At 38.6% G+C, this 25,582-nt stretch overlaps 2 protein-coding genes across 6 annotated transcripts in view; one reads left to right on the top strand and one right to left on the bottom strand.

Annotated features, from left to right (window-relative positions):
• LOC145774426 (ATP-dependent 6-phosphofructokinase, platelet type-like) overlaps positions 1–19,697 on the top strand; it is a 29,846-nt gene extending 10,149 nt beyond the window's left edge. The window contains exons 8-21 of one of the 2 annotated variants that reach the window (XM_082585679.1): positions 3,952–4,093; positions 6,026–6,198; positions 6,939–7,003; positions 7,375–7,462; positions 8,247–8,282; positions 10,947–11,093; positions 11,957–12,027; positions 12,866–12,956; positions 13,879–14,031; positions 16,327–16,491; positions 17,207–17,380; positions 18,104–18,203; positions 18,753–18,858; positions 19,184–19,697. In XM_082585679.1, the coding sequence (XP_082441805.1) occupies positions 3,952–4,093; positions 6,026–6,198; positions 6,939–7,003; positions 7,375–7,462; positions 8,247–8,282; positions 10,947–11,093; positions 11,957–12,027; positions 12,866–12,956; positions 13,879–14,031; positions 16,327–16,491; positions 17,207–17,380; positions 18,104–18,203; positions 18,753–18,858; positions 19,184–19,292 (1,620 nt within the window). In that variant the 3' untranslated portion in view covers positions 19,293–19,697. The remainder of the gene's footprint in view (positions 1–3,951; positions 4,094–6,025; positions 6,199–6,938; positions 7,004–7,374; positions 7,463–8,246; positions 8,283–10,946; positions 11,094–11,956; positions 12,028–12,865; positions 12,957–13,878; positions 14,032–16,326; positions 16,492–17,206; positions 17,381–18,103; positions 18,204–18,752; positions 18,859–19,183) is intronic. The other variant, XM_082585686.1, reaches the window with a different exon arrangement.
• Positions 19,698–19,977: 280 nt separating this feature from the next.
• Positions 19,978–25,582, bottom strand: part of LOC145770117 (importin subunit beta-1-like) — a 30,052-nt gene continuing 24,447 nt past the window's right edge. For 2 of the 4 annotated variants that reach the window (XM_082581703.1, XM_082581719.1), the window contains exons 16-21: positions 24,938–25,128; positions 24,077–24,328; positions 23,280–23,388; positions 21,764–21,878; positions 21,164–21,345; positions 19,978–20,512 (exon numbers count right to left, since the gene is read on the bottom strand). In XM_082581703.1, the coding sequence (XP_082437829.1) occupies positions 20,508–20,512; positions 21,164–21,345; positions 21,764–21,878; positions 23,280–23,388; positions 24,077–24,328; positions 24,938–25,128 (854 nt within the window). In that variant the 3' untranslated portion in view covers positions 19,978–20,507. Of the gene's footprint in view, positions 20,513–21,163; positions 21,346–21,763; positions 21,879–23,279; positions 23,389–24,076; positions 24,329–24,937; positions 25,129–25,582 lie in introns of those variants that run through there. The other 2 variants (XM_082581711.1, XR_014289133.1) reach the window with 2 other exon arrangements.

Genomic DNA, 25,582 nt, shown 5'->3' with positions numbered 1-25,582 from the left:
ACCTGACTTGCTTGGCATTAACATTATGCTTCAAACAGAGAATGCACCTTTGGGAAACAATGATCATTATGAGATAAGAAGAGCTGCAGAACTTGCATAGCAGATAATAAAGAGCTCATTCTAGAAAATGCTTTAAAAATGATTAATGATTGTCGATGTCCGTTTGGATTCCAGCAAAAAAGAAGTTATTGTTAAACTGAGAGGTTGAGAAGATAAAGAGTGTACACTAACTAAGCAATTATTAATGAAAAATATATTTGCAATATTAATTTAAGATTACAGTTAAAATGTTAAGATCAAATGACAAGTGCTATTTTTGAAATATTTGGAAAGAATGGTGCAATGTGGAAGATAAGATAGATGAGGTAGAAAATGAAGTGAAGCTAGTAAAGGAGTTGTCAGAAGAAGATCAGGAGCTACTATGGTGGAGGTCTGGTGTGGACAGAACTGATGATGCTGTGATTTGTGCACATCATGAAATGCGGCAATTAAAAAAAAATTCTCTGATAAATTAAAAAAAATGCTGCAACATTTTTGAAATACATGAGGTTGATGCATCTTCAAAACCTCTTCCTCAGAGTAGACGCACAATTGGGCTTGAATTGGCAAAAAAACTGAGAAGTTTTGGAAACTTAAATGTTGTTCCAGGACAAAAGCTTTGCAGCCGCTGTTTCACCAAACCAGGAAACATGGCAATTGATTTTGATAGTAGCATTTTTGAAGGTGAGTCGAGTGCATCTCCAATCACAAAGGAACTTCAAAGTGCAGTTCTCAATGCAGAAAAGGAAGCATCTACAGCAAACTTAAATGACAGTTTCGCACTATTGAATGAATCTCCACTGGTGCCATTGCACAGCAAACCCAAGCATCAAAAACTAATAGTATGTTCCCAAAAAATTGCAAAAATGCAAGAGAAAGCTAACGTCACAATTTGTTGTAGTGTCTGGCTTGAATCCCAATGATCTAGAGACAGCAAACTCCCAAGACCTTGAACTAAGAGACAAAGTTAAAAAACTATATACATGACAGCATGGATTTAAACAGTCTCATAGCAAAATTAAAGATTAAATTTCACAACACAAAAAAGTTTTCTGACAAATTACAAATTCTGACCCTAATTCCTCAGTCTTGGTCTGCTGAAAAAGAATCAACTTATTTTGGTTGCTCCACGTACTCAATCTACAAAGCTAGAAATATTGAAAAAGAAGGAATTTTGGGTCGGCATGATCGAAAACAAAGAATTGGTACTCCAGCTGAGATACAACAAAAATTTTTGGATTTTTTTGAAACTGATGAAACATCTCGTATGTTGCCAGGCATGAAGGACAAAGTAAGCATACAAAAAAATGTTTATCATCAAAAATGGTTGTTACTAGGGTCAGGCTGGGAACTTTACAATATCTTTAGAGAGCAAAATCCAACACTGAAAATTAGTTTTTCCAAATTTTGGTCTTTAAAACCTAAATGGTGTGTTTCACCAGGAGCTTCTGGAACTCACAATGTATGTGTTTGTCGCATGCATCAAAACGCAGAGCTCTTGGCCTCAGCATGTGGTCTGCCAAGCAAAGAAATGATGAGTGTTCTTGTATGTGAAGTGACAAACAATCGCTGTCCAAGTTGTCCTGGTTTGGCTGCTTTGAAACGTAAATTATTTGATAATTTGACTACATATGATGAGACTGAGACCTTTTTGGTAGAACAATGGACTTCTACTGACCGATCAGATTTGAAAACAATGGTATATATTAAGGAGGAACTCATTGAAGATACTATTGCTGCAATCAACAAGCTGACAGCACATTCTTATATTGCAAAGTCACAAGCTAACTATTTGAAATGACAAAAATTGACATTGGAGCCACATGAAGCAATTGTTTTGACAGACTTTGCAGAAAATTATGAATTTGTAGTTCAAAATGAAATCCAAAGTTATCACTGGTGCAAGGAACAATGCACAATTCACCCCATTGCAGTTTATACTCGTGACATTGATTCAACAATATTTCAAGTCAGAGAGCAATCCTTGTGTTTCATGTCTGATGATTTAACACCTGATACATCATTTGTGTACAACCTACAGAAACATCTTATTACACATTTGAAACTTCAACATCCTCAACTAACACATATTGAGTACTTCTCTGATGGCTGTGGTGGACAGTATAAAAACTTCAAAAACTTTCTGAACCTGACATACCATCACTCAGACTTTGGCATAAAAGCATCTTGGTCCTTCTTTGCCAGAAGTCACGGAAAGTCACCTTGTGACCGAATTGGGGGTAGTGTGAAGCGAAAGCTGACCAACGCTAGTCTTACTGCATCTCCATCCAACAAAATTTTATCTGCTGAAGCAGCATACAACCACTGCTCTCACACAATGCCTAAGATAACTTTTTGTCTCCTTCTTAAAGCGGATATTGAAGAAACACGCAGTCTACTACAAGATAGATATATCAAGGGACAAACTGTCAATGGGACAAGAAGCTTTCACCATTGGTCTTTCACAGATGTTTTACTGGCCAATGGCAAATACCAGAGGATTCTTGTTGGGTTCCATTGGATAGCACTTTGCTGAAACTGCAAGTTCCAACAACAATCAATGGGAGGCAGTACAAACTCACTCAAGATGAAATGAATTACATGGCAGCAATTCGAATGTAAAGAGAAGTTATAAATGACTATCAACTGAGGTAAACATGTACTGATGAGGTTTTTGAAATTCATATAATAGAAAATAATTACAAGTAAAAAATAAAGAACTTCAAAGGATTGGAAAAACTGAGCTTCAAAACAAGATGAAGTTTCGGCAAGCAGTTAGAAGAGAACACCGGTTAGACTGTCATGCTCCTAATCAAGAAAGTCAGGACAACACACTTATGTCTGATTTAGGCCTACAGCTCATGCTAATTTGTAACCTGAAATGTACTTTAGAAATACAGTAAGTGCATATTTGCATTTTGTAACTTATTAATTTGAATATAGTTGTTTTATAAGGTTGTTATCTGCTCAAGAAACTTTTTGCAGTAAAAATAAAGCTTGAACACAAACAAGAGGTCAATTTTACAAGCTACCTATATAAAAATGTTAATTGGAAATATGTATGTAATCAGACTGTGTAGTAGTGTTTGTCCTTATGTGTGTGTGAATCTTACATATGGTCTATTATGTTTATCTGTAATTAGTGTTTTACCATTTTTTGCTGTGGTGATGCGGCACTGGATTTTTTTTTTTTTTTTTACTATCATTATTATTTCTGCATTATAGCACCTTAAAACAAGCTGGGGCCTTGTTTTCCTTATGTTTACTGGAATGGCACATCAACGAAGATTGATTTTCAAAAAAAAAAAATTGATTTTACTTGTCACCATTCCTGGGGCGCCTCCTGGTGGTAGCGTGCTTAAAAAAATTTAAAGTCAAATTTTTTGATATTTTGTTTGTGTTAATCATTTCAAGGACAACATTTTTGAATTCCTTGACCCCGAAAATGGTAGAAAACCAATTTTCACTGTATTCCTACTACTAGATCTTGAGAAAAAAGAAAAATCAATGAAATCGCTCAGGCGTGACAATTAAAAATCATATATTTTTAATGTGCGACATCTTGAAAAGTACAACTCTGATTTTGATAATTTTTTTTTTGTTGTCCTTGTATATACATTCTATTTCACATATTCAAAAATTGTAAAAATCTGAGAGATGGCATTACACACCATTTCTTGTCTTATAAAAAAATTACTCACCAGTTAAACTTGTTACTGCGTGTGATGTCAATAAATGCATCATCAGGTTATCTCAAATTTGTAGGTGAGCTGCGAATTGCGTGAAACGCGTATTTATCGTTGTCAATTTGTGCTAAGTGTCGAAAAACATTAGTTGCCCAAATCATTCCCCCAACGACCTGCCTGTACTTAGTAACTGTCAACATAGTTTGAACGTGTCGATTTTCTTCAGGCTCGCTTGTGGGGCAATCGTCTTAACGTAGTCATCGTGTCAGAAGGCGCCACGGATTGCCATGGCAACCCGATATCGTCACAGCAAGTCAAAGACGTCATCACGAAAAAGCTCGACCTGGACACAAGGATCACAGTTCTCGGTTGGTGATAACTTTTACTGTTATTCTGGATTTTAAGTTGAAAGTTGCACTTGTCAATTCCAGTTCAAACATTTTATCTGTGAGTCCGTTTTGGGCATTTTTTCCTCTGCATTTCTTGTGTTAGTATGAAAGTAATATTATTAATTATAAATTTAATTATTAGAGTAGGTTTTTCTACTTTGTTTTTTGTTTGTTTTTCTTATAAAACTGTGCGATAAATGTGTTTAAACTTGTAATGGTTTTTGGGCAGATCAGGTTTGCTCAAAACAAACGTTTAAAGCAAAGTTCACTATAGATTCATTTCGAATTCTGGTTCTCTGTGACAGAAGCCCGTTTATGTTTCCAAATAAGCCAAACTTTTTTTTATCAATTTGAACCGTAACACAAATCACTCACAGTGCAGGTTATTATTTAGAGCGAGTGGCTTGGAGCCATGTTGTTTTACCAATTTTTAAGACTTCTTCTTCAACAGATTAATCATGTTTGATCTGTGGCCTCCCATATGAGCTTCGTCTGGACATTTAGACTTACGAGTGTTAAAAAAAGCTTGAATCAAACAGAGTTTGGTTTTGTTTCCGCTCTAAATTATTTGTCTCGATTTCATGTGGGTCATACTCATAAAACTTCGTTTTGGACAATTCTATGACGAAACCCGTAATATCGTGAGCTGTTGTGCAGTTGTAGTTATTGTATTTTGCAGGCACACTTTGTCGTCTTCGTGTATCTTGCCTGTTTCAGGTTTAGGCATTCATTCATGCGTTCTTTCCACTTACTCCGGTATTTGACTGTTATTGGAAATTTTGTGAGGGTGAGGATGATCGGGAAAGTGAGATGCTGTTTTCCATGAGCTCGTTTTCCTTTGATCTTTCCACAAGAATCAGTGTGTTCTGATTTTTCCTTCTTTATGGCATGGGCAAAAATCTTGTCTGTCGTTTACTGATGTTGTTCAGAGGAGTTGCGGTTTGATTGGCTTGAGTTAGTACATCTTCATTTGTGTGGCTGAGGTATGATATCTGTTGCATTCTACGTATAAACCATATTTCAGCGGCGTTTGAATACTTCTGCGTTTCTTTGTTTAACGTCTATGCTTCACATTTATACAGTAAAATAGGAAATATATATATACCATTTTGTTCTTTGCATTTCTTGTTCAGAAGCTATTCTTTTACTTCACCAAATTTTTATTTTATTAATTTATCACTTTTCTCAGGTTCAACCCCTTTTGGTTTGTTAGCTCTTTGTTTGTTCTTTTTCCGAAGAGACTTAAAATCTTATCTGTCATCCATTCATTTCCTTTTGGATTGATTGATGGGTTCTTTTATAGTCTGAATCATTTCTGGAATGGAACAATCTTTGTTATTTTTTCAGCCAAATTTAACTGCACTTCTTGTAGTTGAGTTGTTGATGGCTTAATCGTATTTCTTTTTGGTTTTTCGTTCGTTTGCCGCATTTCTTTAGTTTTCTCTTTGCGATTACTGCGTTGGAGTCACTACCGCAATCTGTTCCAGGGTATGTTTTTGCGTCTAGTACTGCGTTTCTATATCGTGTGTTGACAGTGATGTCATCTGTTTGGTTTTTAAAATTTCCTCCTGTTGATTTCCATGTCCTAACCCAAGTCCAGCACCTTCTCGCATGATTACAGAACCGGGTGTTTTACTGTTAGTGGTTGCCATATCGTTATCTCGGCACCAATAATTTAGGGTCGCTTTCATTGTTTACGCAATCCAATCCATTCTTTTCCTAAATCCACTGGCTCAATGTTGAACGGCTGGTGAAAATACATATGATCGCCTTTTCAAAATATTTGTTATTACTTGAAAAGTTACTACATCTATACAAATTGAATGTGTCATGTATTGTTAGGTCATAATTGCCCACATGACGTCATGGATAATATTGTAACGTCATCACAGTGATTACTTGTCTTTCAAGGACATGTCCAACGAGGTGGTTCCCCGAGCGCCTTCGACCGTATCTTAGCTACCAGGATGGGAGCAGAAGCAGTCCTGGCTCTTTTGGAGGCCGCCCCGAACACACAGCCCCACATCATCTCCTTGGATGGGAACCAGGCAGTGCGGGTCCCTCTTATGAAGTGCGTCAAGAAGGTGGGTTGCTTCACTGTTAATTGGAACAAAGAACCGAATTGTGATAATTTTCTGCAGATTTTTAGTTGGTTGGTGCCAGTGAAATAATTTTCTTGTGTCAAAAAGTTAAAGAAATTAAAGTTCAAAAATGGGAAAAACCAACTGAAAAAGGTGATCTGGTACTATGACACATCCTCAAATGGGCGATCTACCTAATACAGAAAGCAATATCACTAAGAAAATAAATCAATAGCTTTTTTTCCTTGGTCTGAACCTTAAAACATTTGACCAGGCTAACACACACAATAGTATTTCAATAAGAAAGATTCTTATTAAGAAATTTTCTTATTGAAATACTATTGTGTGTGTTAGCCTGGTCAAATGTTTTAAGGTTCAGACCAAGGAAAAAAAGCTATTGATTTATTTTCTTAGAAATTAAAGTTAAAATATATATATACAATGCTTAAATTGTAACTGCTGACACAATGCTCTCATTAAATATGTGAATTGCAAAGCGTTATTGTTACATCACAATTTACAATCTTTTCTCCTGAGGCAGTCTAGCTCAGTTAAATTCATCTCTCAAATCTGACTGCATGGTAAGCAAGTTCATCCTGAATGACTTGTTTCCTTATTAAACTTCCTGCTTGTTAAATTCAAAGTAAAGTTGCCAGCCTGCATGTAAGCTTCAAAATTTTAGTTTCGACTTTCGTTTCCTTTCTGTTCTACGGTAATTAAAATTTAAGTTTTGCGTTATTTAGACCCAAGCAGTCCAAAAAGCATTGCAGTCATTGGACTTCGACCAAGCTGCTGAGCTAAGAGGAAGGTAGGTACACGTCAGCACAACCACTCAGTCAGGGGTGTAGCCGAGGGGTAGGACTTGGGGGAGCAATCGCCCCTCCCAAAAATTTTAATGCTTGCGTAATCATAAGTTCTGAAGCAGTTTGGAATTATTGATTTTCTTGAAATTTTCCGTGTGTCGCCATCATAACGCCAAATCGGTCTTTTTTGCATTGTTTCAACATTTGCAGATGTGGAAAGAACAAAGAATGTTAAAGGACATTTACTTTCTGCCTGGGAAGTTATAACTTAAATGCTATAAATTATGCTCCACGGACTATTCATTATAAAGTTAATGCTATAACTTTTGAATCAACACTTTGCAAATTTCAATAATTGACTTTGGGATGATTCTAGAACATTCCAAGGTAATCTCGACATCTACAAGAAGCTGGGAGCTAAGTCGAAAGCTGAACCAGTTGACGGCCATTTGCACATTACAGAGGTGAGTGAATGTTGTTTGTTAGAATATCTCAAAACGTGTTTTCAACTTGCAAATCCACTAATTTAACATTGATTTAACGTCTAGCAGACGTTGAATCAATGTAAAAACGACGTGTTTGCTAGTCGAGTTCTCCCAATTGTCTGGGTTCTTCTGATTTACGTCATAACCACTGGTGGGTTTGAATCGAATAGTTTTGGTCTGTCAAGGTTAAACTGAGAAACTGATATAAAAAGAACAACGCGGACAGTGACGTCAGTCAACGTGGGACACCAGTGTCGTTCAAACGTTGAACATGTTATTTGCTGTTGGTTTAACTCGATGAAGATCATCAGTAGTCATCATACTGCGTGATGGCCAAACGACTTTTGTGTACTACTGTATGTTGAAACGATGTAAAAAGGAAGGGTTTGCGACTGGGAATCAAGAACTCGCTTTCATCGACGAACGTTAGAAAAGAAATGATGCTGAAAATATGAATCAAACTGAAATGTCATAATTTGGAAACCAAAAGAATTATTAAGCAGACAAAACTCAGCAACAACACGGCGTTTAACATCATAAAAACAAAATAGCAAACGTTTTCGGCCATGCAATAGCCCTTGTCAACCCTTCAAAATAGCCGAAAACGTTTGCTATTTTGTTTTTGAAAAGAAGCTATTTTGTTTTAATCTTGTTAAATGCCGTGTTCTGTTTTTTTTTTCTGTTCATGGTTAAAAATGTAACCTCTCTACCCAAGTTATGATGAATTATTATCTGTGACCTCCAATTATTGTGGAACTTTTAGTTGACAAACGAAGGGAGAGAGCACACTATACCTGCAGTAAGTAGCATGTTATGCGCCAGCTTGCGATATCTGACGCTATATGTGAAGCATGGCACTGTGTTGTAGTAGATGTTGCTTGGTGTGTCGTTTTGTGCAAAATAGATCCAAATCTGTTGCAATAATTAGATTTTTGATTCTAACATGAATGAACTGAAGAAGTTTTCATCGATTCAAAAGGCCACCTTGCCTAAGTGTGGATGAGAAATAACTATCAGGCGGAAGAGACCAGTTTCAATCGTATTTTTCGATTTTATATTGTTTCAGCCGCAATCTCTTTGATTATAAGATTATTATAAATATGAAACAAACCAGGTCATGCAAAAAGTTCCATAATTTTTAAAAATAACTTTTTGCAAGTCTTGTAAACAACGAATCGGGTTAAGCGCTAATTCCAAGTAGCAAATTACAACTTTTAAGAACAAAGCAACTTGAAGTATTGGCTTTCCAAGCTCTTACGTGTTGCATTTGCATTTACCGGTCTTGTTTCTAATTCGGGCTTTCCATCACTGTGTAGCACTCCCACTTGCCAAGTTTGCCGCAAATCATTTGCAGTGTTGCCGCATGATTAGTTGTCCAGCTACAATGGTGTCCACGGCTGTGTGGATGGGCTAAATGTTAATGGCAGTTTGTTTTTTAATAATTCATCCAAATCATCATGGATTTGTAAAACATGATTTTTGAATTTACGTCGTTTATTGCTTTTAGTGCTTTAAAAATGGTTTTAAATAAAAATCATTTTTAAAACGAAATTTATTAGCTTTGATAATTTGTGTGTAATTATGTGAAGGTCGCATCGGGCTCAAGGTAGTGCTACAATTTGCAATGTTGGTTTTTGCTTGTCATTAGCTAACGTACTAGCGTAGCGTAGAATTAGCTGCAAGAACAATTAAACAGCAGTTTGTCACGTGATTTTGTTTCACAACAAGTTACCATAGCGACGTTTTTGAAGCTTTTTATTTATTGCTGTGGAAAGTTTTCGTTCAAGGAATAACAGGAAGTAGTTTCCAAGTGGTGATAACGCATGTTAGCCAGACGTTTTGGTTGCTTCCTTATCTAGACTCTAGAGCCCTTAATGACTAGCCTGGGAATAATAAACAGTTAACAATGAAAGGAAAGTTAATACTGTTAGCTTGGATGACCGAGCCTGGTTCGAAGCCTCTACAAGTAGCCAAACCGCCAGGATGTAGCTCTCAAAGAAGCTTTGTCAGTCTGAGGATAAAGATTCAATCAATCTGTTTCGCTGAAATGAATCCTGCGTATCGTTTATAACCCATTATTTGAGCACAGTACAACACTAGCAGCCCCAAAGACACAAGCTTGCTTGTTCGCAAATTATTTTCATCTGGTTCACATGCTCTGCTTTCTGCCAGTGTAAATGTTTCTGTGTAAATGAATACTGGCGAAAAATTTTGACACAGTTAACGTTTATCGCCAAAAATCACTGATTTTAAACCGATAACGAAGCTTTTCATTTTTTCATGCAGCATAACACTGAATAATTGATCACACAAAGCTTGATTACATAAATTATTAAAGTTTTTTTTACTAATGGCTGGAATTTAAAACATCAAAAATGATACAATTTAACACATCAGGATCAAGACACTCTGCAAATTATGCAAACGGTGCTGCAGTGCACAATTTGTACATATGAGTGAACTAATAAGAGAGTGGCATGAAGCAAATATACTTGCTATTCTTCTAAAAACCTTAACAGCCTGCGTCTGATTTTTTAAATTTGAATATAAGTTATAAAGTTGGGGGAATTTTTAGGAGTCGTTAAGGCCACCATCAAACGAGAATGGAAGACACCATACACGGATGTAGCGACTTTCATTTTCGTCCGATCGTGGCCTTAATGATTGAATATGAGTCTCCGAAAGATCCCACCAAGAATGAAACAGACCCTGGTTTTTCAAGAGAATAGTGATAATATTTTCTTTATTTTGCTTTCCTTGTCCTTTTGCTTAATCGTCTTGTACTGTTTGTAATTGTGATTACATAATATGATAATACAGTGTATGATGAGAAGGTAGACAGCATATTAAAAACATTGTTATATTTTTGTCGGAAACATTTGAAAGATTCACAAACAATAATCGATATGATCGCTTACAAGCCTTACACTCTTACGCTTCTCCAACTGTTTGTTAAAGATAATATGATATCTTGTTGGTAAATGTTATTAATCCTGCCTCACAGCTTGGTCAGCGTGTAGAGACGATATGGAAGTGCTGCACATTTGCTGTACATTAATGTACATTTTTGATTGTTTTGAAGCATAATTAAATTAATAAGCCTTTTTGAAATTTCAAAGAGTCATTATATTATACGACAAAACAAGATTTTGACGTGAAGGAAAATAAAATAAATTCAGCAAAAACTTCATAACATTTAACTTTCCACGTTCTTCACATTCCAACAAATATTATGTTTTAGGCTGCGGAAAAGGTTTTAACCCGAACACGGTTTCATTGCGGTATTTTTTAAACATAACTTTAATTTTATAAACTCGGTTACGTGTGAACGGCAGTGAAATGCCTCTTGTAACAATGCTATATGCACGGGTAGGCTGCTTTCAATGCTGGACGGATATCGTGATTGGTACCACCATATGAAATACGTCATACTCATCGTTTGCTTTGCTTTATGACCCAACAGAAACCCTTCAACATTGCTGTCATGAACGTCGGTGCCCCAGCGGCCGGGATGAATGCTGCAGTGCGCTCAGCCATTAGGACGCTGCTATACAACGGGTTCTGTGCTCTAGCGGTTTACAACGGGTTCGAAGGACTGGCAGAAGATTTGGTAAGGATTGTTGGCGTTTGTTGCTCTGTAATCTCAAGACTGGTAGGCGATCGACGTGGCTGCTGGCCAATTCGAGGCCACCCCAGAGCAAGATATGACGTCATGGCATTTTTATTGTCACTCTATGATGATCTTTTAGCGGTTTTCCTTCCTGTGCCATTGTTGTAATCATACTCAGATTTTACGCTCATTGTTACTTCGACAAATATCTTGTGTCCAAAATTTCCCTGCTGCCGTGTGAAAGTATTTGCCTGCTGCCGTAATAAATTAATACATATTTTTATTGTTAATGGCGTTTGTTCTTTGCACTCATAAACGCTTCAGCTGGAGAAAAGTTTTGTTTGTCACTATTCAAGCACACTGGGTAACATTGTTGTGCTGCAAAGCCATTTCGACATTATACAGACACTGCTTGACAGGGCTAAGCGCTGTGGCGATGGAGCCAAAGCTGAAATACCTCGGCAACATCATACATATGTATGTTATCCAAAACTAGTTTTAATTTGTCTGGTTCTCATCATTGGGCATGTGAACATGTTGATACAATGAGGTCATCAAGACCAGGGCTAATATTTCAACCTCTCATTTGCGTATGTTCCAACATGGCTGAAATCTTGAAACCACTTTTCTTTATTCTAGTCATTTGACATTAAGACACTGTTGTTAAGCTGATGACTAATAAATAATAATCTGGGCACAGAATCATTCCTTTTTGGCAGACGTTGAATCTACGCAAAAAAGAAATGATTTGCTGCCGAGAATCCAATTTTTGTTGTGTAAATATTTTTTGATGTTAGCTGATTGACATAAACTTACGTTGTTTGGCCTGAAAGTGATAATCTAATACCTATCACTGTTTGTAGGTGGAAGAGTTCACATGGAACAGTGTATCGAAGTTCCTGCCTGTCGGAGGATCATTGCTTGGCACCAAACGGTATAATTACGTAACTTAACATCAAAGTAATGTAACCAAACGTAATTAAAGGAAACAGTGATAAATGCCGCCTCTCCCTGGTAACACTCAGGCGAATGTACCAGACTTTATCCTACACAGGTAATTTAGACCATAATTGTCTTGTTTGTACTTTTTCATGTAAAGATGAAATAAATTTCTCTGTCCTCCTTCACTCACATTTTGCTTTGTCGCATCCATCATTACACCCGGCGGTTGAAAGTTTTGGTTTAAAAATATGAGTTTGATTTTTTATAACTTTTGGAATTTACCCTAACATCAAAAGTAAAACAAAGTCCTTCCATGGAATGCGCCTTTCTCCATTATAACTTTTTCTAACAAATAGATCCACTACTACCTTGTGCAGTGTGCAACCAGCTTTTCATGAGGACTTCTCACAATCCTTGAAGTTTTTGTGTCTACTATGACAATCATTAAAACAAAAACTTAAATACAAAATGTTTGTCGCTTGTGGCTTTTGCCATGTGAAGATTTACATTAAGTGGATAGAAAGGCAGAGACGTAATTCTTTGCGTCAACCTGCAGGCATGTCATAAAGTGTCATAAGCAGTAAAGTACGCAACCGCACGCTTTCAGTGGTTGTCGCATCGAGGTGCTTTTGGTCAAGCATCCGATTGCTATGATTTTTACCAGTGCCAACATCCATCGCATTGTCTTCACTACCGGTCAACCGCGGTTTGCAGTAGAAGGTTGCTACACCTCATCGATCGCAGCGATAGTAGCTACTGTGTTGTGTTGACACCCAATTACGTAGTTTGCGCACCTGACAATCCCTTCACCTTGTACCTCCATTCCTCAGCACCTTGCCAGAGCAGTGCGGCCTGGAGAGACTTGCTACCATCATTAGGAAGCGGAACATTCATGGATTCATCTGCATCGGTGGCTTTGAGGTTGGTAGCTGTTACGTGTTGAGTTTTTGCAACGTAAATGAAGTTTAATTTAGAAACACTTAAAACATCTTTCCTTACTGCATGCTTCTGTAATGAATGCAAACTCAAGATATAAACGAGAACGAAAAAGTTTTTTTTTCTGAAGTGAAGTATAGTCCTGGAAAGTTTGTTAAATCAATTTGTGAGGCTTTGGGTTGGACTGTGAAGATCATCGTCCTCAAATGTTGGTTTACGGGGAGTTACATCAACACTAGGGCCGTTTAAATGACGTAATAGTCTGATTTATGACGTAGTAGTCTGGTTTGAAATATCATGATTGTTATGTAACTTTACACTTTAACACCATATAATATTTCAAGTGTACTAAGACCATCGTGTGTGGCGTTGAAAACGACCTAATGGACCCAGCTTTGTGAAATATCCCTTATATCCCCTTCCTTCAGGCTTTGCAGGGAGCTATAGCAATTGAAAAAGCCCGGGAAAGCTACCGGGAGTTTGCCATTCCTTTTGTGTGTATTCCCTGCACAGTCTCCAACAACATACCCTGCTGTGATATGACGATTGGTACAGACACGTCAATCAACTCAATCGTGGAGGTTCGGGTGGTCCTAGCCTGCAAAATCCGTCATTTTCACATTGATTCAACGCCTGCAGACGTTGAATAAATGTAAAAAGACGAATTTTGCTGTCACGGCACATTGTGCAGCTTTACGTTGCTAAAACGTAAACTTTCAGCACGATCGTCACCAGCATATCGCATGATCAACTGTGTTTTGTACGTACATCAGATGCACTATCTAGGCAGCCAGTTAGTCGTTTTTTACATTGGTTTAACGTTTGCAGACGTTGAATCAATGTAAAAAAACGACAGATTTGCTGTTTGGGTTATTATACTAACCTAACCACTGAATGCCATGTCTAGGGGTTTCACAGTTTGCTTCAGCTTGAAAAAGGCCGTCTTCAGTACCCGGAACTTAGAATCCCCGCTGTTTTGATACCGGCCACCATATCAAACAACGTACCAGGAACAGACATGACGGTTGGTTGCGATACTGGGTTGAATGCGGTTGTTGAGGTAAATTTGTCATTGACTGACGACAGTTTGTCTCAATTTAAACTGCTGGTAGTTTGGACTTAAGTAAGCAGTTTTTGCTTGCACAGCAAAGCCATTGTTTAACCGAAACAACAGCTGAAGTTTCTGAATAAGCAGCTTCTTTCCTGCACAGTTTAACACTACCTAACGTTTCGACTGTCACCAATTGCATTTTTCTGCAGTTTTTTCGGGGTTATTTTTAAATATGACGAGGAAACGCATTTTCATAGCTTGAAGCTGCAGTACTTTTGGTCCGACATTAAAGAATCAGACGAAAAACTGCAGCTTTGAGCTATGAGAAACCTTCTCGCCACATTCAAGTTCTGCACACAAATTAGCTATTATTATGTTTCTCCGAGCTTTGATAACATTGCTGAATCCATCAGAGCGAGTTGATGTCTGTTGTGGCTTCCTTTTCAACTGAACTTTCAATGATAGAAGAACTAACGAAAGTTTGTTCTCAAATTGAAACTGGGCGTTGTTTTATATTTCAGGCAATCGGCAAAGGTGATTGCCGACGATGTCGCATGAATGGCGCATTAGCGTCGGCAATAAAAATGCCGAAGCCACACGAGCGCTTGTAAGGACCACAAAATTAAAAAAACAAACTAATTTCTAAGACTACACCAGACTAGGATGTTGATTCAATCTTACTATTGCTGGATGTTTTATTTGGGTTACTTCCTACTTCGCCGGCGCTTAGACACGTGTCCAGTAGGTGGACCAAAAAGGGGTTATTTTCTAGAATTTATACTGCAAGGTTGTAAGTCACCTAAAAGTTGTGAATGGGTATCAGGAGCAAACCCATGATAAAATTTTTATTTTTTATAGAAATATCACCTTATTTGCATTGATTTAACGCCAGTAGACGTAAAATTATTGTAATCATCTACTCCTTATGGCGCCTCGCTTTCCGTTATCTCGTCCAGCTGATACAGCATCTGTTGATACCGATTCTGACTAGTTCATCAAACAGACTTTGTGTTGCTTGCAGTGCCCTATTATACCAAAATTATGTAAATTAAATTATTATGCTTATATGTAAATCGAGGCAATCTTCTCGCAGGGAGCTAATAATTTGTTACCGGTACGTAGTTGAGCAATTAACGTTATTTTATGATAATTCAATGTCGCTAGATGTCGAATTAGGCCTAATGTAAAACAAACGTAAATTTCCTATTGGGTATTGTTGTTACGCTACATAACCCGCCGAAAAAATTAAATCGATTTGTGCTGACTCGGACGTTGAATCAACCCAAAACTAACTTACTCCCCCCTCCCGTGAGTTATTTAACGTGAATTACGGTGACAGCGTGCGTATCGCGTTGCTCGCTTTATCGCTACTTTTGGTATTAATTATTACATCACAACAAATCAAACAATGCGGTCGTGATAGACTACTCTAGTATATTTTTTGCTTCTTGTTTTGGTACAACCTTTTCGTAATAAACGTTCACAGCAATTTCAACTTTTGCACTCGTTTTTGCAACTCGTTTTTGCCTCGCCAACAAAACGTTGCCGAGGCAAAAACGTTGGCCTCGGCAACGTTTTTGCCGAAGTAAAAATATGCTAATTCCGAAGACTGAATCCTTATTGGCAATTCGTGTCTAAATTTTAAAAATTGATTTTCGACGTTGTAAGACTTGTTAGTTCAAGTTGTCTTTCTTAATCCATTCAAAACATCGTGCCAGACAGCAAAATTCGTCCTTTTTGCATTGATTCAACGTCTACACATGTCGAATCAATGTAAAAATGGCAGATTTTGCTGTCTGAGAGCTGGTAAACGACATGGTTGTGTTGTAAGCATCACCGCATGTCCTGTATGACCTTTCACCTGTGACGTACAATACCTCTGTCATGCTCGGTTGCACAATACGTCTGTTCAACCAACTCCATGCCAGCACTGGAAGGGAGAAGCAGAAAATGCTCAGCTCAAACAATCGATTTGTTGTTTCGATAAGTTTGATCATCCCGCTTTCTCTGGGGGGAACTTGTAACATTCAAGGACATGAGTTCGAATCCTCTGGTCAGAGTTACTTTTGTAACTTCCATTGGAAGAATATTTAAGAAAGTTTTCTCAGTCCTCGCACAGAAATATTGTATTAATTGGTATCACATGCATGTAATATAGCGATGGTTGACGCATGTACCGGCAATGTAAGCGAATGTCGTAAGAGCTGATGAAGTTATATTTGATGACGTCATCATTCGCCAACCAGCAACGTTTCGTCTGTTGCGGACAATCAAATCGTCAATTACGTAGCAATTCTTCCTCAGACCTGCGACCGCATAAAGATGTCAGCCAGCGGGACTAAGAGGAGGACATTCGTTTTGGAGACCATGGGAGGATACTGTGGTTACCTAGCAACCATGTCCGGACTGGCAGCAGGAGCAGATGCCGCCTACATATTCGAAGAGCCATTCAGCATCCGGGATCTTCAAGTGCGTGTGCATTAGGCTTTTAAATATTGCAATAAAATTAAAAGAAAACGACAAGATGACAGGAATAAAAGCTTCGTCACAACAAAACCTCTACTGGAGGCGATAGAGTGGATCATATTTCCGCTCACGGTTTTTACAAATAATTCGTAGATTGTAAATTATGAAATTTTGAAGGCTATGATTGTAATTCGATCTTTGTATGGACAAAGCTGTTAGTGCTAAGATACTCAGTGAAGGCATTCTACAAGCATTAATTCTCCATTGCAAGCGGAAAAACGTCACACATTGCTGTTTAAGTCATTTTAAGATTGTCACTTAAAACCTTAAAATACAAAGCTCAACTTCAAGTGTGGATCTTTATCGTCTTCCCTTTCATTGCCGTAGGAAATTCTCACAGTATACTTTAACCTACAGTAGAATTCGTCATCCTTTTATTCCGTCAGTTTGCCTTATTCGTCATATTTTTGTCGGTCCCGGCAGAATTCCTATAGTTTTGACCTGTTTGCATAATTCGCCAGTTTGCCTAATTCGTTACTTTTTTCTAATCATCTTAAAGTGAAGAATTAGGCCAATTCTACTGCATTTGGAGGCCATCGCCATCCTAAGTTCATCCCCAACAGTGAGAATGGCCGATTATTCTCCACATCGGGAACGTCCGCCATGCAAGCTTGACTGTTTCACAAGTTTTTCAAATCCATTTCTTGCTGATTTCCAGATGAATATTTCCCATCTGAAGAAGAAGATGCGCGGGAAGATCCAGCGTGGTCTGGTGTTGCGCAACGAGTTCGCAAACGCCAACTTCAACACGGATTTCATCCATCAGCTGTACAGCGAAGAAGGAAAGAACGTGTTCGACTGTCGGAAGAACGTGCTCGGACACATGCAACAAGTGGGTCTAACTCAGTAAAATCCGTTTTCTGCACACGTCGAATCAATGTAAAAATAGCGGATTTTGCTGTCTGGTAATGTTTATGTTTGATGTAGGTAGAGCTTATTCTTAATACACCAAGCAAAATTCCGTAATGTTGACACTTTGATTGCCGGTTGTTTGCTGTGAACAGTTTTAAAACGCTTTGCCAGTTCATATCATGAATACTGAAAAGCTTTGTTTCAAAAAAAAAGTTCAAAAAAGTTTGAGTGTTTATCAGGACAATTATCGTTTCTAGCACTAGTTGTAACGTTCATCTGATGAAAGTAAAAGCAACAATAAACAGGTTGATTGATTGCTTCACTGACGTTTCGCGCACCATGACAATGCGCATCCTCAGGGCGAATAACATAAAATATACTGTAGAAAGTTATATACTGCAGTGCCGTTGAAGGCAAGAAAAAATTAGACACTCATTATTTTAAAGGTTCATATCGGTTAACATGGAATGTTAATGGTTAACGAATTAGTCACAGCAGAATGTTATATTCAATTTTGAGAATTCGCTTTTTTACAAAACTGAATATTTCCCAAAATTTTGTTAAGCCATGAAACCAATCTAAATAAACCGGACAGATTGCTCGATAAGTCCAATATCTTTCGTTAAATATAGCAATCTAGCAAATATAGCAATCCTCTGCCTCGTCATAGGAAGGCGCAGTCAATAACCTTCGTTCCTTGCAGGGTGGAGTCCCCTCGCCCTTTGACAGAAACTTCGCGACGAAATGCGCAGCGAAGGCAGTCTTTTGGATCATCGATCAAATAGACAAGCACACCGTTGGTGGTGAGTGATGACGTATGGTTTGTGTTCTCGCACGATGCAGACGAGGTTTATTTTGAGACTCCATCTTTTAATACCTCTTGTTGAACAGGGATTCAATCTATGATTTTTACACGGTTTGTATTGCTTTGTGCTCCAAACAATGATGATAAAATGTAAAATGTGAGTTTTTAGTCCACCTGCAAACTGCTCTGAAAAAATTCTGCATTAAGAAAACGCAAAAAATTTGACCTTAATTCTATTATTTCTTAGATAGCATAGCTTTGATAGAGAGATACTTTTTGAAAACCATAGACAGATAATTGATAGCAATTCAATCTTATAAAGCTGTTATCGATTATCTGTCTATGGTTTTCTTAGATAACGTTATCATTAAAATGTGTGATTCTTTGGGAGAGTTTCTTGCAATAATTTAATAATTCTCAAAACAAATCCCAGTTCTAAACCGTGTCCTCTGACGCGTTGAACGAATAGTTTGCATACAATGAGTATTGAGTACGTACCGTATATAGGCTAACAGTTATTTACAATCATTAGAAAACTATCTTCCAGGGACACTTAGTTGTTTGGATCACGAATCGGTGTGTCTTCTTGGGATGAGGAGGCGTCAGATGTTGTTCCAGCCGGTAGAGGACATCAAGCAGGAAACAGACTTCGAGTAAGTGCCAGGATAGGATCCCATCATCAGTCTTCTTTGTATAGCGAAGACACTTATGTGTACAACAACATATGTCGAATTGTCGATAGGCCTACAGTAGATTTTCAATTGTAGCAATAAGACGATAATTTCAACATCCCTTCAAGGAAAGATCATAATCGTAGCTTACGCATACCGATGCAGTACATTCTATTATAGTCAATAATAACCTGCAAGCGAGAACAAAAATTTTACTTGTAACTTCCTTTGCATTTTTGAAGTCCATTGCCCACAAGGCACAACTCATCTTGAAACTGGTTTGGTAATTGTTTGAGTTCTTCTCCAGACATCGAATTCCTCTCCATCAGTGGTGGATGCAAGTACGCCCTCTCCTTAGGATTATGGCTCATTATTCCGACGAGACGGCGATCTACGAGACTGATGTATCTCCATAAACCCAGCACTTCCTATCACCACTGTCATTTATCATTGTGCACTAATTCAACCTTGTCCGTCCTTGTATTGTGATCATGATTTGCACTACTTTTGACCCACCGCGTTTTGTGGTTGGCTTCCGCTGCTTGTAATTGTTTTTATTCTTAATCATGCTTTTCTTTTGCTAGCATACTATAGTTTTTCATTGATCAGTTTACCACTTTGGCTTCGATTAAATATCTTAAAGGTGTTTTAGAAAACGTAGCAATCATTGTTTAATTAGCCCGGCAAGCAAATTAAACAAAGAACCTTTGCTCGCTGGGCAAGGAATATTCTCGCTAACCTGGCAGTGTTGTCAAAGCTTCTAAGTTATTCGCTCGTGTTATCAAAGTAGCAAACTGCAAATACACTTTTATCGCATGTTTGATTGGTTTTGAGTTTTATTCTCCGACTGACAAAGCCTTTGATAGATTATTCCTGGCAGCTTCGCCTACTTGTAGAGCTTTGAAGCACTGATGCAGGGTCGAAATTGACAAGAGCGAAGCTTCTGATAGCGTCACCTGAAATATTTTAGATAACTGAGTGATAGGCTGTATGGCTTATGCGTTCCTCTATGGTTTACACGCAACGACGATTCCTGCTTGCGGCTGAATAGTCTCATCTGCGTGTAGCTGTTTTGTTCGACAACAAACAATTCAGTGGCACAATATGTTAACGATAAATGCACAGTTTTTGTAAAGAACAGTGTTATTGGTGAATAGGGTGCTACACGATTGACGGCAGTAGAAAGGCAAGTGTGGATAAAACAGGCAATTAAGCATTCAAGCTTTAGAAAACAAGTTGTAGACAGGAGCAAAAGAAACACAGTAACATCCGCACGAACTTCCTGGACTGAAAGCAGAATGGTCTTCGCAAGACTTGGTCGATTTTAACTATAGAGTACGAGCTTGCGTGATGCCATAGCCTGTAGGCCTACGCCGAATCTCGCTACAAGGACGGTGAAGCAAGAAAACTAGATGTAAGCGAAAGAAAAACGAATTTAAGAATACCTATCAGAATAACATAACCTTGCATTTCATATAAAGAAAATGATCAGTACACAGCTCAAGTTACACTCTACCGGATTTAAATACGAAAACATTGCACCGCAAAGGGGCAGCCAAGACGTTGCAAGCAATAGCACCAACACCAGTATGAAATTGCACATCCACCAGGAATTTTAATCCACATCGTATTTAGTCTGAAAAAAAATAATTCTAATCAGACATCAATTTAAGCAGGTAGGCAAGACGAAGTAACGACACGGCATTCAACGCAACATGCAAAAACAAGTCGGAGGGGTGGCGCCGCAGATAAGGCATTGGTTTTAGTACAATGCAAAGCTGGTCCCACACCGGTTTAAGCAAGTTGTTGATGACAGGGGGTACTTTTGGAACAGGGATGATTTTAGGGGCCCGTAGCCTTTCCAAGAGGTCCTGGAACTTAAAGAAGCCACTTGGTATTGTTTGAAAATAATGCTTTGTTCTTAAGAGGTATCTTGGTTTGGGGACTGATGATCGCATTAGCACCGGACCCCAAATTAACCTTTCAACGGGTCTGGTTGATGAACAGCGCTCACTTCTAACCAAAGTGTAATAAATGTAGTTCATGAATAAAAGGCGGCAGAGAGAGAAAAAAAAAACTGGTAGCCTTACTCTCGTTAGTGTCGACGGCTTGATGTGATGAGGACCTTATCTTATCATTCCAGGAAGCTCAGTAACGGAACATGGAACCTTCTTATAAACATGAACTAAAAATTGCAGTTTCGGCTATATAACATAGCTATTAACCCAATGGTTCAACACTGTTCCGTGTTCCCTTTCTATCAAAATTGTACACCAGGTAAACTCACCCAATCTAGGACCTCTGTGCTTAAGTTCTCCAATTTGTTCACTGCTCCACCTCGCCAAAAGCTTGGTCTTGCAGGTCTTCGATCGCCGTCCTTCAGACAACAATTGGAGAACTTGAGCTTTCGCTTCCACCCAACCCACGATGTCTGCGCCGTATTCTTTGCCAAATGCCGCACACAGATCTCTAAAGGGAAATGACATGAATAAATATCGAACGTGTATAAACATCGGGTGCGCAAACCACTTGTTCGATTCCAGGTCGAACCACATCAAAGTTTTTAAAAACGGTATTAATTATCTTGTTTTCTTTTGTAATGTGGTGAGCATAAGTCGTTATTGAATAACGTGGCCACAACATAAATTAGTTGCAAACTAACAACAGTGCAGTCGCTTGGATTGACGAAAAGTTGAACCGAAGTCAGGAAGTGCTGAACGGTGTACGAAAAAGACGGTACAATGATATCGTAACGCGACAGTTGCTTGGATACAAGATTTGGGGATTATTCCTCCAAAAAACCCTGTCGCTCCGTAAATTACCATTCGGTGAACCGCCGTGGTGCTCTTAACAAAGACACTTGAAAACCAAACAGTAAGAATCTCACCCTATTAGTCCGGATACCCCGGCGATTGTTCCATCAGAGCGATCGGGATCATCCGCGATCGTCTCTAGAAAAGTGAGGATGGATGGGATTTGAGGAGCTAGCAACCTGACATCGTCTGAAATACGATCAAGGTAATCCAATAGGACAGGGGTGTGCAAAGTGCGGCCCGCGAAGAAAATTTGTGCGGCCGCAATAATGTGCCAATTTTGAATTGTGCGCGGCCGCGAAACGTGTTTATAATTTAGTTTAGTCTGGTAGGCCTACGTGCGAACAATTCATTGTGGAGTGGATTATTGTACTGTAGACTTAGCACCTTCTGTTAACCATTTTAGAAATTTCCCACCGGCCACCGCAAACCCATTGCATTTAATCATTTGGAACGTAAAAATGTATGGTCACATAAAATGCTTTATGAACAAATTACGACTTTGGAAAGCTCACATATAGACAGAAAATCTTTTCCACTTTCCAACTCAGAGAGACTATGGAATGCATCCTGAAAAGAAAACTGAATTTGCAGACCAACTTGAAAAATTGTTGTATGAATTTTTGGCTCGTTTCAAGGACTTCGAATCTCATAAACATTTGTTTGGTATATTCGCTTCGCCATTCAACGCAGACATTGACAAACCACCAGCTGATATCCAACTTGAACTGATTGATCTTCAAGAGAAAACGGATTTGAAAGCAAAGTATTTAGAAATGAATCTTGGCGATTTTTACTAAAAAACATCTCAACCAAGATGACTTTCCACATTTAAAAAAACTCATGGCTTCAAAAATGGCTCTTTTTGGCTCAACGTATTTGTGCAAACAATTTTTTTCTAAAATAGGCGTCATGAAATCTCCCTATCGATCGGTTCTCAAGCCCAGCTGCAAATTTCTCACTGAACTCGTTTAAAGTCGGTGTGACAATAAATTTGAATAGCAGTTTTCTTCAGAAATTTATGCGTATTGACTTATTATTTCTGCAAAGAGATAACCCCTAATAATGCCATAAGAATAACATGAATAACAAAAAAATACTTTTTCGTGCCTGCAACTACTAGAAATCATATGTCAAATAAACGTGCGGCCCGCGGTTTCTTCCAGTTATTTATATCTGGCCCTCCTGTAATAAAGGTTGCACACCCCTGCAATAGGAAATATAAGTACAATCTTAATGATACGTCATATGACGATACAGGGCCATTGAAACGTCATTTCTGGTCAATATTCATGGAGGTCACGTGGTAGGTGGCTGTTCAGGTGATTTCACAGCTTTTTAAACTTCAATCACAGTTGCAGCAAAATGGTTCGAGCATCTGGTCAATTTAATAAAAAAACAAAGAGCACAAAATGTAGATATAAAACTTATGTTCAGCAACGTTTCGAAAACTAAATTGTTTCCATGGTCATTGGTCAGTGCTAGTAATTCAACAGCACTGACGATGAAAACAGTTTCGTTTTCGAAACGTTGCTGAACATGAAGTTGGTTTAAACCACCTTTTTCCACGCCAAATGAATCACTTTTTACCGTTTATATTTATGGGGTCACTGCCTTTGAGCCCTTGTATAATCCCAGTATAAGCTCCCAGACAACTTTCTCGGAGTTCGTTGGAATATTCTATGCTTTTATAATCGTTCTGCAAATACAATGACAGCGGGAACGTGTGCGAAATAATGTAGAAATAACAACACTTTAACAATCCGAAACTTCATCTCGGTGACTGCAAACTGGGACTTCAGTCCAAAGCAAATCACAGCGAGTTTGGTCAGGTGTGTTGTATTCGTATGAATGTCTACAGCTCAGTAATGTAACTAACAGATCAATGCAAATGCGTAGATTTCTCGGTGACCGGTCCTGCGTCAGTGGTTCAAAGCTTCTACAAGTTGCGAAACCGCCAGGATTAAGCTTTCAAAGAAGCTTTCCCAGTCCAAAGATAGAGATTCTCACAATTAAACAAAATACCTCTGTATCTCGTTTAGAGGCTAGAGGGCAGTAAGTTACAATCAAACCTTAGTGCTAAGCCTACGTCATAGATGTTCATATCACAAATATACAAACGACCTTTTTCAGCCTAATGCTGCGGATGCGCTATAATAGTATTAGTAAGTGGTACTACAGCAAACCTGCAGCATCACATTAAAACAGGTCGTTTGTATCTAGATTGTGAAATAGGCAACGATCATGCTGCTAAATGCGAAACTTGCTTGCTTGCTTAAAAAATTAACAACTTGCTTGCTTAAAAAATCAACAATCATCAACTTGCTTAAAAAATCCGCTACGTTTGAACCACGGGGCAAGAGTCGAAATGAAAACGTCTTGGTTACCTTCTTAATCTGTGTCGAGGTGGTCTGCTGTAGACCTTGCAGGACAGGGTCCAGATACTTTTTGAAATCGTCGCCTAACGCCAGCGCAATGTCCCCTAACGTTGATACAATGTTTGGTTTCACGCTTTGGTACGCATCGGGGTCGGACAGCCAGTTGAGGAGCATCGTCATTATGTCGTCACAAAATGGAAGCATCTGCTTTCCGATTACCCGGCAGAGGTCGCCAATCACCCCGACAGAAGCGACAAACACCTGTGCAATACGTGGTCACATACATTGAAATATTTCGATCTTTTGCTACATGCAATTACTATGTACGCTAAAATTGGGGCAGAGATCAGACTGGTTCTTGGAAGTGGAATGCAATTACAAGTCTGCTGCTTCATACGCGAAACACCGATTTGTTTCACGGATGAACATTTACCGAGAAGCGTATCTGCAGTCTGTCGGTCGCTGCAGCAGATGGAATGCTACATGCATGTAGTATTGTGAGCATTCTTTTCGAAACACTTCGTAAAGTCAAAACACTCCATCTGCTGCAGCGCAGCGACCAATAAATTACAAATACACTAACTGATCTCGAGGTCTCACCTGAAGTATGTTATGGCAGCATATGATGTGCAAATCTCATAGCTAAAAACTATGACCATTGTTATTCTTGGTTTCAATTATTCTCACGATATTGAACAGATTGCGAACTATTTAAGGGTGAAAATCAAACCATTTCCCAAGTATATAACATTTCATCACAAGCTTAAAGAGCGGATGAATACAGAAAATGAATGATGCAATTTTAGTAAAGAGGTGATTTTCTTAAACCACAGACAAAGAAAATCAATGATAGTTTTCAGTGATGCGAACCTCATATTCATCCGCGTCTTGAAGTCCAGCCACCAAATGTTCCTTGATTGCTTCCAAGTACTTGATGAAGTGCGACCCGATGACTTGGATCAAAGTGCTGATGGTCATCATGGCATCCTCTTGAACGATGGAAACCCCGGGGCTGGATCTCATCATGTGTAATAGCGCGGTCACCACGGTGTCGGAGATACCTCAAGTACGTTGAAATGAAGTTACTTGATGGTAAAACATATATTTTATTTCTTAAACACGTGTTGTAAGTTGTTATCGTATCCAGGCTTACGCCCAGTGGTTGAAGATTTAAGTTAAGTGGTCGGGAAGGCAAAGTGCCAAAGACACAGCCGCATGCTCTTGAGCGGTGTCGAACCGGCGCCTTTCGATTGCCGAACCAGGACTCCCACCACTCGTCTGTGTGGCCGACAGTGTGGTACTGTAAGTTAAACCTGAACAACTGCAATGAAACTATATTTTATGTTCTATCAACAGTAAAACGACAAGGCCTATCAGCCTTGACCCAACTCCCGGGGTGTGTTTGAGCTACTCGTTTCTTGAAGAACTCCTCTCCATTCAGTGTCATTTATTAGATTTCGTCACCACCTTCACAACGCTAACATTGATGATGATTTCTGCGTCGGCGGTTCAAAG

The sequence above is a fragment of the Aplidium turbinatum genome, chromosome 1, assembly GCF_918807975.1.
Source record: "Aplidium turbinatum chromosome 1, kaAplTurb1.1, whole genome shotgun sequence".
NCBI lineage: Eukaryota > Metazoa > Chordata > Ascidiacea > Aplousobranchia > Polyclinidae > Aplidium > Aplidium turbinatum.
The sequence above is the reverse complement of the archived record's forward strand: the minus strand, read 5'-3'. Positions and strand labels throughout refer to the sequence as shown.